A 17,260-nucleotide genomic window follows, 5' to 3' on the forward strand; every position below is an offset into this window, starting at 1 on the left:
CTCAGAGTAGCGCATATGATCATGACGCAAATTGGAAGTTTTTACAATGGTTTCCCACTTGGTACTCATGGAGGATGTCTCCAATTCCAGCCTTTTCGTATGGGCGTGTGAAAATGAATTTCTCGAAGAAATTGACGAAAGGGTAGACCAAAGCCAAGACTCGGAAGGTGATCTTGGTAGAGGTGGGGGAAGAAGAGACTGTACAGGTATAATCTGACCACTTTTCGTATCCAGGTTTCCATTAGCACCAGAGTTTGAATAGTTAAATGCCTCAGTTTCCTGACCAATTCCCAGCAGAGAGTCCTTCATTGCAACTATTTGGCCCTTGAAGTGGGGTATGTCACATACTGAAGATGATTTGTCATCAACAGACTCGAATGCTTCAGTTTCCGATTTGCCACCACCCTCGAAATTATTCAGGCATTTGATGTCTTGAAACGGAGATTCTGCAGAAAAAGTTTCTTCCATCTCTCTTCTCTTTAATAAGGTCTCAAAATCTTCACCAGCACAATCTACTTGTTCTTTTATATCGAAAGAACTGGAATTCGGATATGATAGTTTGGCAACATTTACGGTATCTACATACAGCGTCTTCTCAACGATAGGGCTCTCAGAGCCTGGCCCTTGATTATTTCTTTGAAGGCTTGTTACTTCCTGAGAGCTGTGACCACCTTTTTTATGCAAATTGAACTTACTATTGGCTTTGGTATTCTCTTCTCTGGGAACGCCAAGAAACCCTGCTACTGGAAATGGAGATTTAGGTGCTTCATTTCGGTAGGGGGATATGCAACCACTTCGTGAATGCCTGAAGGGAGATGACCTACTTTTGTTTAGATCCCCAGCATGTGTAAAGCGACTGGATTCACCGACCCGCTTATACTCAAACTTCTGCAATTCAGCTGAATGGACTCCACGAGGTGCTTCACTTCGGTAAGGGGATATGCAAGTGCTACGTGAATGCCTGAAGGGAGATGACCTACCTTTATTTAGATCACCAGAATTTGTAAGGCAACTGGATTTACAAGCCTGCTTATGCTCAAACTTCTGCAATTCAGCTGAATGGAATCCACGAGGTGCTTCATTTGGATAGGAGGTTATGCAAGTTCTTCGTGAATGTCTCAAGGGAGATAACCTACCTTTGTTCAGATCACCGGAATGTGTAAGGCGACTGGATTCACAAGCCTGCTTATACTCAAACTTCTGCAGTTCAGCTGAATGGACTCCATGAGGGGCCTCATTTCGATAGGGGGATATGCAAGCACTCCGTGAATGCCTCAAGGAAGATAGTGTACCTTTCTTGAGATCACCAGAGTGTGTAAAGTGACTGGATTCACCGGCCTTCTTATACTCAAACTTCTGCAGTTCAGCTGATTTGACTCCACAAGGTGCTCCATTTTGGTAGGGGGATATGCAAGCACTTCGTGAATGCCTCAAGGGAGATAACCTGCCTTTTGTTAGATCACCCACGAGTGTAAAGCGACTGGATTCACCAGCCTGATTGTAGTCAAACTTCTGCAATTCTGCTGATTTGACTCCACAAGGTGCTCCATTTCGGTAGGGGGATATGCAAGCACTTCGTGAATGCCTCAAGGGAGATAACCTGCCTTTTGTTAGATCACCAACGAGTGTAAAGCGACTGGATTCACCAGCCTGATTGTAGTCAAACTTCTGCAATTCTGCTGATTTGACTCCACAAGGTGCTCTATTCCGATAGGGGGATACACAAGCCCTTCGTGAATTCCCGAAGGGAGATGAGCTACCTTTCTTTAGATCACCAGAATGTGTAAAGCGATTGGACTCACCAGCCTTCTTATTGTCCAACTTCAGCAATTCACCTGATTGGACTCCACAGTTTGATTTGCGCTTATAAGCAGCATCCCAAGCATGCTAATTAAAACCATACAACATGTCAGTAATTTATATGATTTAGTTATAGGAAAATAAATGAACGAAACTAGAGATGTGATAGTTTCTTAATAACCTTGTTGAGTGGTTGGCTAAGAGACCGACCATAAGCAGATTTTTCAGGTCTTGCAACCCCAGAGGATGAAGACGTGAGAGCCCGGGTCTTAACTTTCATCCCTGGAATTGGACCTAAGAGGCATAAAGAATTTCGCAAGCATAAGCGGGGAAACAACCCACAACCCTTTGCTGAAACAGAGCCAGAGGGATCGTACTCGTCATCTTCCCCTTCACTTTCTTCTTCCTCTTCATATTGTCTGTGTTGCAGTTCCATTTGAGACCTTTGTTCCTTTGGTAAGGGCCTTGTATCCTCACGGATACCCTCGTGATTTGTCTTGGCTGTTCAGGTGCAGCTGTATGTTGCTTCTTTGCAGCATGAGGTGTCTCCAAAGCCATTGCCTTGGCTGCAGGTAAGAATCGATTCATCAAGAAGTCCCGGGTTTGTGGATCAACAGCGGAGGCTATAGATGACTTTGCATCTGCACCGTGAGATTGACTCCGACAACTTGCACTACAGTTCAAGGAGAAAGACTTTGTAGGGGAAATTGTCTCAAGTGCATCCGAATAAATATCATCCTCGTCCTCTGATTCCGAGGCTCCTCTCTGGTTCATTACCTCTTTTGAGCACTTCAATTCCTTCACATTTTCCTTCGTAGAATACGCATTAAAGTGCGGTGATCTTGCCCCATTTTGATGTCCATGATCCCTTTCCGAACTTTGCTTTGTAACATTTATAAGCTTTCCGGGTGGAAGCCTAGGAGTAACCGAAACCTCCTCTGTAGCCTCTGCCTCTTTGCCTACCTTGGCTTTTCCGGGGATGTGCTCCCAGTGAAAAGGAACTGCAACCGGTTCTGTCACCTGCTCCAAGCAAAAGTCCGATTTATAAGGAGGAAGACTGTGCCGCCCATCGGGCCTCTGCACTATCTTCTCTTTCTCTCTATCTGCGATCACCGGTGTTGTAGCAATCCGCCTCACGGACAGAAAAGGTGCATTCAAGTTCAGTTTCCTTTCCTCCATGTATCCTGATTTCTATCAAGCCAATTCTGTCCAATCCCTCGGAAACTTAAAGTTCACCGATTGAGAACAAAACCCCAATTGCTAACAACAGGGGTGGCACAACAGATGATGGTAAATCCGTTCGCATTATCCGAATATAAACACTTCTGAAAAGAAAAGAAAAAAGTTCAGAAAAATTCAACAACTACACAGATAAGCATTTAGCAGATGAGCTGAATTTTACCTGCTCTGACAAACTCCCATAACCAAAAGAATGACTACTTCTGGTGAATAAAAAACAAACAGAATACAAGACAGAACAAACTTTGAATGTGTGCCAAAGGAAGTAACTTTACTGTGAATCCCAATCCAAATTTGTCTCGTTCCAACATCATCCTAATTCAAATCAAAGAAAACAAAGGGAAACAGCAATACCAGAATGTTTCAAAGAAAACCCAGAATTTAAAATCATGCATAATTTACACCGTCTGCCACTATACATTGAAGTTTTGTATCAAAAGGTTGTGAAATTTATCAAAAACTCCATTGAAGAAGTAAGAGAGGAGGCGTACCTGTGAAAATTGAGACTCTCTTGCTTCAGAGGGAGATTGCTTCGAGCCTGTGTGCCCTGATGATATTTGGGCTCCGATAATGATGCCGTTTAGTGTGGGGAATGAGTGCAAACAAAGAAAATAAAAGAGCCAAGAAAGGAAGGTGTTAGAGAGAGAAAATGAGTAGAGAGAGAGAGGTGGAAGAAGGTGAGAGAGTGCCTTTTTTTTTTTTTTTTACTTATTGAGTGTGTATGTAATGTCGGACATGGAATGTGACCAAACACATGCAGAGGATAAAACTAAATACAACATTGTACAGTACTTTCGTTGGATCGATCATACCGCTCCTCTCTTCTTCTTCCCATACCATTTTTCAGTGTACTATGAACACGGTTACGTAAATTATAATTTTACTTAATTAGAAATTTGTTTTCTTATCATTACACTTATAAGTATAACTTATCAATTTTATCGTTTATTCTTATTACAACACATAACATAATACACTACATAATTTGTATTCCTGACGCTCATAAATTTTTTCCCATGCGTGGTCCCATTGAAGTTTTCGTCTTTCTTGATATGGGATTATGCATCTGCTGATTCTTGCTGGGTTATTTATGAAGTGGCATTAATTTGACCCAAAAAATGAAAAGAAAGTCGTATAAATCAAATAATTGAATAGGGATGGATGGAGACTGGAGACTGGAGACTGGAGAGGCCATGCGATGGAGGAGAGGGAGGTGTGGTCACGGACGTAACGGTTGAGAAACAGTGACAGTTGCTACTTGCTCATCCAAAGCTCCTTTAACTCATCAAATCTGCCAAATTTAGTGGACCGACCGACCGACTTGTTTATTCAACATTCAGTCACGACTCTTCGTCCACCACGTAGCATTTATATATCTTTGGCAATTATTCCATGTTTTCCACAGTGATTGCCGTTTATTAAGGGTTATTTAGAAGAAAAAAACCTTAAATTAGAGAAATAAGAATTGGGAAGAACATAAATGGGAGCGAGATCAATTACTTCTTGATGATTGAGTTATTGTGTCAAAGGGTGGTAGTGTGGTGGTTACATGTTTTTTTTTTTATTATGTATGTATTAATAATCATGGGGAAGTCTAGGAATCGAAATAATTGAAATACTCATACGAGGTTACATATGTTAGTAAACACAGAAAAAGTTAAAAAATCAGAATATTTATTTCTTGTGTCAAATAAGTAAATCTGCAATATGATTTTTAGGATAAAGTTTGACTAGAGAATGTTTATGTAAATAACGCTTATGCTCATAATAAAAATGTTTTTTTATTTTTTAAACAGATTTTTGTTAGAATCGTAACATTATTTTTATCAAAAATCCAAAATTTCAACAAAAATGACTTTGAAAGTGCTTCTTAAAGAATCACTTGATCTACCAAGTGCTAATACTGCTTAACCATTCTTAGTTTTTTTTTTTTTTTTTTTAAGGGACCGGCTGAGTGGTTTCGTCATGACATTCCATCATTCCAGTAGTTAGGAAGACTCACGGAGGAATTTTAACCTCCCTCTAGTCGCTATCATATGATTCATCATCGTCAAAATTCAAACTCAAAATGTGTATGAAATACGGGTTTGAAATTTGTCTATAACTATTCTTAGTTTATACACACCTAAGATGCAACAAAAAATCAATTTCATTTGATGTGGCTAAAGTACTTGATGACTCATAGCGAAAGTGGAGGACTTGGACCCATTTGCATGTGATGCAACTCTCTCTCACACTTTCTCCGGATGCTTGATTTTGTCGACAGGTTTTAAAGTTGGGATTTGAAATTTGTCACCAAAAAAGTAAAAGTGCATAACATAACATTAACATGGGAGGCTTAATTAAAAAGATGAGTGAGGTTAGGGAAATTAATTTTTTTAAATTAAATTTACAAATCATTAATGTGGTTGTAGATAATTTAATTATTAATTAATTATCGATTAACGTTTTGTTTTTTATTAGTAACAGTCATTTAGTTTACACAATTTCGTTTAAAAGTTTAGTCTCACTAACATTACTCTAAAATGATTGTCAATCAAATTATAATACCACCAATGCTTTTCTCCTGATTGCCCTTAAATTGCGGAGACCAACTTTGACTGCATTTTAAAAGCAATTTTTTATTTATTATTTATTTGGTTTTTTCTTTTTATTCAAACAATCAATAAAAGATTTATACCAAAAAACATTTTTTAAAACAAAATAAGATATTTCATTCATTTAAAAAATGGCATCACAAATACATATAATGAATAATTCTGCTCTCAAATAGCAAATAGTCATTGTAAACTAGATCTAAAAAATATTACAATAAAACATCACTAATCACAAAACAATAAGTAAACTTCAAACACTCGTCTGAGCTAATCGAGAATTGCAAGATTAAGAAAAAAGAAACTGAAGAATGGATACTTTGCAAGAGATAAAAAAACTCAATAATCATCTTTTTTTTTCTTTCTATAGCATAACTTAAACTAAAGTTTTTTCAGAACGCTCACATTAATAATATTATTAAACCTTATGTTACACGAAGATCATGCGAGAACAAAATCTCAAATAAGGAGAAAATTATTATTATTATTATTTTGAAACAGATTACCACTCTTTTAAATTAATTAAAGGTTATACTCTTTAATGTGAATAATATGTTGAAGGTAGCGATTAGATTCTAGTTAATTACCTGCGATTAAGCTGATTGAATGATTAAGCTTATAAGTAGGATGAAATTGCCAAACCGTTTATGTTTAATGTGTTTGAGATGGGCCTTTTTAAAAAAGACAGAAAAACATAAAATTGGGCCTATCTAAAGGCCTCAAATTTGACAAATTAACAAACAAAGAAATTTGGGCCTATCTTAAGGATTCTAACCCAGGCCATGTAGGACATACAGTTTTATCTATGTCAACACATTTCTTTTGGTACAACGATGAATTTAATGGGTGAAACAATTTTACATAAATAAAATATAATTTACTGCTTAAAGTAATTTTTTTTTCCGACACAGATATTATCCATACTAAGGGGTAGTGATGTGAGTTAAACTTCACAATGAGCTAGCAATATTGCAGTTCAAGTTCGCCTTTAATGAAAATCGAACATAAGACCTCTCACTTACAAGTAAATAGGAATACCACTAGATCATAATACTAAGTGGCAAAGTAATTTTTTTAGAACAGGTTGACATGGGGCAATGGTTCTCACGGTGGTTGCGTTTGTGTTGGGTACCATTTAAGTATTGGATATGTTTTAATTGTGGTAGTGAATAATGGTGTTTGTGCTGGTGACGGTGATGACAGAGTATTCCAAGATGCCAATTCACTGTCCATGCATTGCACTTGTTGTCCCTAGCCAATCCTAGTCATGTTAGAACATGTTAGAAATGGGTAAGGAGAAGGTTTAGACATGACATGTTGCTGGGTATCATAGGGCTTGGATCCTAGGGTTGAAACCAAAGTCCGAACCTTGATTTGGCTAAGATAAACCTATTTAAGCTCAACCCGATTAAGCTTTCAGACGAAAACTCATATTTTCCGATGTGAGATTTATATTCTCAACAGTGAGAAAGCTATCACCAATTGATTGTGATTTGCATTACTACTACTACCTAAACCCTTTTTTAACTTTCTTTCTAAAGCATTGTTCATGCTTTTGATCGTGTGACTTTTGATATCACTAATAGATTGTAGAAAGCGAGAGATGCATGTCTCACAACTAAGTCGACTGTACGCAGTGAGATAATTAGACCTCTTTATGGATGTGGGACTCTAGCAATTGCTCTTATCAACCATGTGTTTGTTTTTTGTTACAAAAGGGAAGATTATGTGGTGGTTCAATCAATACACAAGTTATGCTACTTGCAAGGTATAAGGATTATAAGAGTCTCATATCGGAAAATGCAAATTGATTGTCGTATATCTTGTGGTTGCATTTTTAATTATACTGTGATTTTTTATTACAAAATCATGACGGTAAAATGCTAGTTGTTGAAAGTGATTAGTGTCATTAGCTGTGGCCCGGGACTTAACTCTTTAAAATCTTAATAGTTAAAACAGAATCAAAGATCCAACTTCTCATAACGTTGACTTGTGCCTCATTGTTAAGCTTAAAAGAGTCACGTGTTGGTGAAAAGAAAAACCTTGCAAGAGCCTATAAGAGGTTGGACTACTCCCTATATTGTTAATTGGTTTTATGGTGTCAGGTCATGTTGACCACGTGTGAAGCCCACGGCCATACGTGCTCCAAGTCATCCAATTCTTGATGTCCATGTATTTGACTTGAAAATTCGCCACGTATGAAGCTCAACAACCACATGTGCTCTACACCACCCAATTCTTGATGCATAGAGCATCTCTAATACAGTCTCTATATAGGGACAACCACCATATAAAATTAGTATAAAAAAAATATAGGGACACAATGAATCTCCAATGGATTAGAAAGTGAGTCCCTAAAGTATAGGGACTCGCCGGATACTTGGTATATGTACTCACATATAGGGACTCTATAGGAATTGAAATGGTGGATCCAATAGGACAATTTAAGTGGAAAAGCAGGCGTGGGTCCCAGTCACATGGTCTTGTCTTTTTTTTTTTTTTTTTCATTTCAACTGTTTAAAATGGAGGGTTCAAATTGATTCTTGTTTTTCAAATTTTTTTACCATTGAAAGATAACCATTTTAATTTAGGTTACTCTCTCATGTTGGTTTTCAAAAAAATTTTCTCTTTTCACATTGCCTCCGTTGAAAGATTAATAATTTCAATTTGGGTTACTCTCTCATGTTGTTCTCTCATCATTCCTCTAAATACCAAATTATCTAACCAAAACTTATCACAACTTCATCTCCTGTACTCAGTTCACTCACTCAATTCACTCATTCTAGTTACGTTTTTGTAAAGAAAAAAATTGGTTCAGAATTTGAAATTTTTTCTGTTAAAATGTTCACAAAAATATTTTACGAGAACGTAATGTTAAATTAAATAAAAAAATGTGCACCTAATCAAATTATCACACAAAATTGCAAAAAATTCAAATTTAGGAATTCTATTATAAGGACTCTCCCATTGGAGGTAATATTCCTTTAGGAACACAAAGATTCTCTTTAAGTCCTTAAATGAGTACTCAAAAGTGGTGGTAGGAGTCCCTAAATAAGGACTCCCATTGGAGATGCTTTCACGTATTTGGTTTGAAAATTCATCACACATGAGGGAGCGTGTTAGGATGTGAAGATAAAAGAGTCATATCCTTGAAAGGAAACCTTGTATAAAGTTATAAAAAGTAGACAACTCCCCATATTACTTAGTTTTACGGTGTAACCTCTTCTAGCATCGCTCTACTAGTACTATCAATGAAGTAAAGCCTCCACTACTTTGACTAGAAAAAGACTTGGCCATTGGGAACAGATCAGAAGACCCATTGCAGAGAAAAGTCTTGGTCTTCGTTTTTTTATCTCCGTCAATTCGAACAACTAGCCTATTGTTGAAAAGTCTCAATTTCAGTTGGCAATGTTGAAAAGTCTCAATGTCAGTTGGCAATGAATGCCCACAAAGCAGAAGTCTTCTGCATGGGCAAAGTTTTCAATGCCCATGCTGAATGAAAGTGTCAGATGATGCGTTTTAAATTTCAAGATGCATTAACTGCATCAGTTCGGAGTTACTCTATAAATAGAGCACTCCGCATGTAACAGAAAATAGATGAAGAAGAAAAACAAGAGAGAAATATCAATAACATTATATATTCCTCTGCCTTTTATTATCTGTCTGTGCTATAGTTTTTGTGTGGCATTTTACATCTGCCTTGCACCTACCACTTAAAAGGTTATCTCTCAAACTTTAACCCTTTTATAACACCTATCTCAATTTATACGGCAGAAAAAAGTCTTAATTTCTGGATCTCCTGATCATCAGTTGCTAATTTCCAGAATGCTAGCAAGATTATTCAGTTTCTGCATTTCAACCAATTTTTTATTGTGATTGGCTTTACCACTACTACCCAACCCCTTTTATTAATGAGAGAGGATTCCCGCCGAATCCTCTTTGTGAGGATTCCAAAGATCATCAAATCACATCCGTCCATCGTGCGATAAGAGAAAAGTCTTAATTTATATGGAAGAGTCTCCATAGTCAATTCGAACAACTTTGTCTTCATTTGTGGAAGAGAAAAGTCTTAATTTTTCGGTCTCGAGACCATCACTTGGTAATTTCCAGAATGCTAGCAAGTTTATTCAGTTTCTGCAACTCTTCACTTTGTCCAAATTCCACACCCAACACCCCCCCCCCCCTCTTTTTCCTCCTCCTCCTCTCTCTGTCTCTCTGTTATGTAGAAGGCGTGTAAAAGGGCATGCAAGCAACCATCTAGGGTATCGCTGCTATAAAGCCCCCGGTACCGAGTGATGGCTAAGTGCAAAGTAACGTTTGATGTGGAGAACTCGAAAAGGTAAGTTGTGAGCTCAGCTTCCATGCATTTCTTTTTGGGGTTTTTGAATATTAATCCTTTAAGAAAATTAAAATTTAATAAAAACCAGGTGTTAGATTGAATATTGATTTTAGTTCCTTAATGTGTGTACTTAATTCAAATTCATATTATATTTTTGTTTTTATATTTAATAGATAACTTATTTAATGTTATTATAATAAAATTTTAAATTTATTATTATACACATTTTAATTCATTAATTTTATTTAACTTTCTCTAATTAGTGTACCTAAACGTTCGTGTCATAATATATTTTACTAAATTAGTGTACCGAAATGTCCATACCTAAATATATTGTAGTGAATTAGTGACATATAAGAAAATATGTAAAAACATAAGTATGCCGAAAATTCCTTACCTAACTATATGATACTAAACTAGTGTACCGAAATGTCGGTACCTAAATATATTATACTAAACTAATGTACCGAAATCTTCATATCTAAACATATTATACTAACCAGTGTACCGAAATGTTCGGACCTGAACATATTGTAATGAATTAGTGGCAGATAAGAAAATATGCAAAAACATAAGTGTACCGAAACATCTATACGAAAATATTTTCTTGGGTAAATTACATTTTACCTCCTTAGGTTTGGGATCAGAGTATTGGTGCTCGGAGTAGAAGAGCTCGCCGCGGACACCGGAATCTGGTCAACCCGACCTTTCTCCAGCATCCGGAGCACCGATTGACCACACGCCTTTTCGGAGATTCGCCTGATCTCACGATCTTCGACGTCGTCGTCTTCTAGAAGTTCTCAGCTGGGCCTCGAAGATTAAGGTGGGTCGGGGGTGGTGAAGATGGAGGAGTGGGTCTGGGGAGAGAGAGAAAGGATGGGAGGTGAAGAGGGAGGAGATGGAGAAGTGGGTTGGGGGGTTTTCTGGGTTTGTTTGGTGGTTGTTTTTTTTTTTTTTAATATGGTAAATATTATTATAATTTAAATGCATAAAAAGTTATTTTTTTGCCACGTGGCACAAATGTAACAACTATGTCAGCACAAATGTGGATCATATGTTTTCCACATCATCACTTAACAGATTTTCTAGTGGATATATGAAATTGAAATAAAATGATAAGTGAATGTATGAAATTGAAATGTTTTAAAGATGTTGTAAAGAATTGAAATTGACCCCAAACTTGAGGGGGTAAAATGTAATTTATCCTATTTTCTTATATAAGATGCTACCATAATGAGAATTAAAATTTATAATATTTTCATAAAATTATAAATAAAAAAAAGAGATATTAAATACGTATGCTGGTATCAAATAGAGTCTAGAGACAAAAATCAATTTTTAATTTTGTATAAGATATTTTCCGAAACTTCATCTTATTTAGGGATTAAAATCTAGTTTTCTATTTCTTTTTTCCCTTTTTACGTAAGTGTGGCATCAAATAATAGGGTCGTATCTCCAATTAAGCCTTTCATCTACCAAGTAACAGTATTTGTCTCAACTTAGTTGAAAGAAATCTTAAATTTAGTTTACATAGAAATTATAAGTATTTATAGCGTTTTTTTTTTCCAGTACTAAACAACAGTACGAACATGAGACAAATGAAGAATATTATGGAGCACATAAAGAACTACCAATTAATCCAAAATTTCTAGATGTACGTGGGCTAACATTCCTCGTAACGTGGAAGAAGATATTTGCAATATCATGTGCAATTGGAGTCTTGGTGGATCCTTTATTCTTCTATATTCCTTTCGTCAATAAGAATATGAAGTGCTTCGAGTTGGATAAAAAGTTGAAGAATATAGCTCTTGTATCACGATTACTTACAGATTTCATGTATGTAATTGACATTATCCTTCAAATTTGGATCGTGATTTTGGCAAAACGAAGGATATTAGTCAGTAATCCTTTGGCAATGTTGGGCAAGTGGGCTTGGAAATCATACATTATAATGGACATTTTGGCCATTCTTCCTGCACCTCAGGTACGACAACTCCTTATTACATTCTGAGTCTAAATAGCCGCTCCTAACATATGGTATTTCGGGCTCCGTCTGAGATTTTCTTGCAACATTCATCCTTTATGATATAACATACTCACAGACTCACAAGAGGGATCTCTCTGAGTACACACACATGTACATCTATGTGAAATTCGGACTTACCAATATGTTAGTTAATTCAATTCCAAATTATGATTATATTTGTTGATTATCCAATGTTATGCCAGGTTTTAACATTTATATTGTTTCCAAAAACGAGGGGCTCAAGTTCTTTGCTTGCTAAGGAGTTTATGACTACTTTTGCTCTGTTACAATATGTCCCACGGGTTATTCGCATCTACGTAGCATGTAAAGAATTCAACAAGACTCCTACAACCGAGACTAGAATATGGATATTTTTCAAAGGTGGATTCAGTCTCTTCCTTTACATCCTTACTAGTCATGTAAGTTTCGTTCACATATATGAATCTTTTCAAAACAAAAACAGCTCAAATCCTGTACAATCATTAACTCACGCACTGCTCGTTGGTCCTTCAGGTACTTGGAGCTTTTTGGTACTTTTTAGCTATGCAACGAGAGTCAACTTGCTGGCAACTTGCTTGTCAAAGTGATCAAAATGGATGTAAACCTAGTACTTTTTATTGCAATGATCGTTTGTTCCAAAAGATCACAACCCTAAATGATTTATGCCCTATAAATCCGTCAGATGCAAAGGTTTTCAATTTTGGGATATTTCTTGATGCTCTTCAATCTGGTGTGGTGGAGTCAACAGACTTTCCCAGAAAGATTTTGCATTGTTTCTGGTGGGGACTTCGAAATCTAAGGTTTGTACATGGATAGAGCAGCAAAGAATTTCCGTTAACGACTGCACAAGAAGTTATTGAAGATTTTCTTACTTCCAGGCTCTGCGATCATTGAATTTAATTATACTTCAGCTATTATTTCTTCTATGTGATTTTTGCATGCAGTTCTCTCGGATCAAACCTCGAGACCAGTAACTACGCAATGGAAAATCTGTTTGCCGTTTTTATTTCTTTATTTGGCTTGCTACTATTTATATTTTACCTCAGTGGAAATTTGCAGCAGGTTGGTGACCAATAACATCTTTGAACCCTAGCCCTCATTCCTGGTTTTGATATTTGAGGATTTAATGAACTGATGACCTCACTGTGTAATAGATATGGACGCATAGGGTAACTAAATCATCAGCGAAGAGGAAAGTTCTACGGCAGATGGAATTGAAAAAGTTAGAGATCCATCGCTGGTTATCTGAAAATGGCATTGGCATCCCTAAGCGTATGAAGAAGGTGATGATACAAAGGCTACAAATACATCTAGAAGGAGACAAAAACATCGATGTTAATATGAAGAGTATCATCTCTATTGTTTCCGTGGAAGATAGAAGATTAATCAAACTCTATTTAAGCTGGTCTATTCTAAAAAAAGTAAGTTAATTACTCCAATTCTCTGAATTAAGTATGTTCTGGATACATGCAATATGGAAGCATCACTTTAGTAGCCTCGTGTCGTTAACTAGTACTCTACTAATACCCTTCAATGTTTTCAAGCGGTACCGTAGAATTTCCCTTGTGTTCCTTAGTAGCTATTTTGTCGTATTTATTCGCTTCATTTTTTCTTAATATATCTTACTGTAGGTGCCAATGTTTCAAACCCTGGATGAAAAAGTTCTGAAAGAAATTTGTCGAAGCCTTGAGCCTGTGATGTTTACTGAGGATACCTACATTGTTAAAGAGGGGAAACCGCTTGATAAGATGCTATTCATCACGCAAGGCATTGTATGGAGCTACGGATTTAGTAATAATAATAACACTAATAATACTGAATGCACTCGTTGTCTTAAGAAAGGTGATTTCTACGGAGAAGAACTTCTAAACTGGGTATCGAAAGTTAGCTACTTCACTGCCTTACCGATCTCGACCAGGTCTGTCAAGTCCCACACAAATGTTGAAGCCTTTGTTCTAAGGGCTTACGACTTGAAAACTATAGTCTCCAAAAACTGGTTGCATTTTTTCAAGTTCACTCCGTCCTCTCAGAAGCAGCATCTTGCAGCTTCTTCGCTTCAAAAAAGTTGGCGCCGCCATCTTGAAAAGAAGGCACGGGCTGTGCATCTTGCCCAGCTGAGAGAAATGGGGAATAAAAAGATAACGGATGAAGTACCTCTTCTAGGTCAGTTCAAGTAGTTCGATCAATACTTGTGTACTTAAATTGATGCATATTATTTCAGCACATATGGTGTGTCATATTATCTACTTATATTTGTAACTAAGAAGAATTCATGTTCAGAAATCTGTTCAGAACTCCAGAATATTACTTACTAATTTAAGAAGGGAGAGGATTAACTAAATCATTTGTTTCCATCCGACGGAAGACAAGGTCCATATAAGTAACAAACCAGAATTTCAAGAGCACACAATATTCATCCTCTCACAGGTTCGTTGTGTTATTTTCTGCTGAGCATTAGCAAAAAGGTTCTTGTGGGGTTGGTTCGGGAGGTGTATGCCGAAGGTTTTTGAAAAATATTTCGGTAGTAGCTGCCGAACTTGCCTGACAATTCGCGGATACGAACCTGTAAGAGGATGAAGTTGGTGTTATTTTTTAGGGGTTGGAGAGAGTGAATGAGTGTAGAAAGAATAGAGTTTCGTATGAGGATGGACGGGAAGGATTATTTTGTGTTTTTTTGGGTAAACAATTTTCAATTTCTGAAAAGAGAGATGTTAGTGGCAAGTGTCTTGTAGCCCATTTTGTCACGCTCCGATCTCGACATACATTCATGATCAACACGTGACATCACTAAATATCCGTATCTCTAACATACCCCGCCCCCAGGATATGTACAAAGCATAATTCAATATTCGAATTGCGTTGTAATTTTCGTGTATTTTATGGTTGCATCTAACCTCCTCGTTAGACTGCATACGTACACTCAACAGGGATCAAGCCATTCGTAGTTCGTCAATTCACTACACTTGAATATTCATCACATAAATTGCTATATCTCAACAATACTACAATGCATATCATGCAATATTTCAAAGAACAAACGACGAAGCACAATCATATTCTCTAGCCATATTGATCAACAAATCTACTCATCGTGCCCATAATCACAATCAACATAATTCCACATTCACATCATCAATAAAACACAATACACCAAAATGCAGGGCTTGTGGAACACAGTTCGGGCGAAACCTACAACTTTGAAGCTGACTCGAATCTAAGGAACCAACAAGTCAAATGATGCGATTTCGAATCACTCAACGAAATCCATCAACATCAGGTTTCAGACTATTCAACGGAACCAAAACACCAAGTAAGAGGAATTTCAGACCATCGCTCAACGGAATCCAAACCAGGATACGATTCCAGACCATCACTCAACGGAATCGCGTAGTGGAGTATGAGGGATTATGGACCATCACTCAACAGAACCCAAACCAGGATACAATTCCGGACCATCACTCAATGGAATCGTGGAGTAGAGTATGAGGGATTCCGGACCATCACTCAACAGAATCCAAACTAGGATATAATTCCGGACCATCATTCAACGAAATCGTGGAGTAGAGTAGGAGGGATTTCGGACCATCACTCAACGAAATCCAAACCAATATACGATTCTGGACCACCACTCAACAGAATCACGGAGTGGAGTAGGAAGGATTCCAGACCATCACTCAACAGAATTGTGGAGTACAACGCATAACAACCAATCAATGAAACAATATATGAATCAAGTTACTCAAGTTATAAAGGCTCAACGAAACAAGAAATGAAATAATGAAACGAGGGGTGAGACACGTTTTGAAGCAACAAGCAATAAACCCTGTAACAATGGGTTAACGGTCCACCACTAGCCCTCATCTTTCATCACATCAAGTCAATCATACAAAACAAACCATATTCCCAATATGCACGTCAAATCCCACTTCATAAAACTACATCAATGGCTAAATATAAAAATTAACAATTTATAGGAAACATAATTATAAAACCATTTCATATTCACATATATTAAAATCACTCACATTTCATCATATCATACCATCTATACAAATCAATCACCTTTCAAATATGCACGTCAAATCACATATTACGATCATCATCAGTACACAAGCCAAATCATGTTTAATAAACATAGGTCTATGGCTAAATATATATATATATGTATATATATATATATGTGTATATATATATGTGTATATATATATATAATCACATTTCTATAGAAATCACATTATAAAACCAAGTCATATTCACAGATGATACCAACATAAGAAATCAAGGTGATAACCATATCACATATGTTCAAGTCACTCTCTAACCAATGTAGGCCCACTAGACTTCACTTAAATCTCTCGTAGTACTAATTTTAGTATTCAGAACGTTTCGAGACATGTTGACCAAAAGTCAACTCTCGGTCAAAGGTAGGGTCCACAATTCTACAAAATTCAACCTAGAAAATCCGCACATTGGATTTCGGATCTATAACTTTTTAAAGTCCACATTATGCTTCTAAAACAACGTACTAAAATTTCATCGTGATCCGACGGTCAGATCTCCGCTAATTACAAATTCAAGTGACGGTCAACTGTTTGATTTTACAAACTTAGAAATTCAATTCAGGAAGATCCATACGTCGGATCCCCAATCCGTAAGTTTCTATGGTCCTCAAATATTATGTATTATAAGGTATTAAAGTTTGGTAACAATCCAACAGTCGGATCATCGATTCATATTTTAATCAAGTAATGTATCATAGTGAAATTAGGTTCAACAATCAATCCACGTCATACGAATATTAAATACAAAATCAGGACATCTAATTGAACTTAGAAAGGCATTTTCGGCCCACTGGCCACCCGCCACCGCGTGTGGCGGTTTCCGGTGAACGGAAACCCAATTTTCCGACTAACTCCAAAAATTACCAAATTTCACAGAAATGTAGATCTTGATGAGTAGAGCAAGTTTCATACATGTGGCCAAGTCCAATCTGGCCGGGGAAAGCCCCAAATTCACTCAAACCAGCCAGAAACCCTAAGATGGGTGCTCTTCGATTCGACTTCCTCGATGTTCCAACGCCCTACAACTGATTGGGTCTTATTCTGGGTCCAAGGGGAGTTGATTAAGGGTGGTGGTAGGTGGTGTAACTTGCCGGAACGGCAGAATCGCCATCGAGCACCTTCAGGTGTTCGGGTGAAGTTCTACACGAAATTGGACCTTAAACCTTTCGAAATGGAAGATAGGAAGTTACTGAGAGTTTTG

The 17,260-nt window shown here is 37.0% G+C and overlaps 1 protein-coding gene across 3 annotated transcripts; it reads left to right on the top strand.

Annotated features, from left to right (window-relative positions):
- The first annotated feature begins 9,300 nt into the window (after positions 1-9,300).
- LOC103941673 (cyclic nucleotide-gated ion channel 1) lies at positions 9,301-14,339 on the top strand. 3 transcript variants are annotated; one of them, XM_009351902.3, is made up of 7 exons: positions 9,301-9,972; positions 11,542-11,956; positions 12,202-12,417; positions 12,512-12,798; positions 12,943-13,060; positions 13,153-13,419; positions 13,630-14,339. In XM_009351902.3, exons 1-7 carry the CDS (start codon positions 9,929-9,931, stop codon positions 14,173-14,175), a joined length of 1,893 nt encoding a protein of 630 aa, XP_009350177.2. In that variant the 5' UTR covers positions 9,301-9,928; the 3' UTR covers positions 14,176-14,339. The 3 variants fall into 3 exon arrangements, with proteins under 3 accessions (XP_009350177.2, XP_048438244.1, XP_048438245.1); XM_048582287.1 differs by having other exon boundaries at positions 9,304-9,972; positions 10,608-11,956; XM_048582288.1 differs by having other exon boundaries at positions 9,304-9,972; positions 11,863-11,956.
- The last annotated feature ends 2,921 nt before the right edge of the window (positions 14,340-17,260 follow it).

Source organism: the organism of the source record quoted next, unplaced genomic scaffold (genome assembly GCF_019419815.1).
Source record: "Pyrus x bretschneideri cultivar Hongxiangsu unplaced genomic scaffold, Pyrus_bretschneideri_v1 Contig19, whole genome shotgun sequence".
Taxonomy (NCBI): domain Eukaryota; kingdom Viridiplantae; phylum Streptophyta; class Magnoliopsida; order Rosales; family Rosaceae; genus Pyrus; species Pyrus x bretschneideri.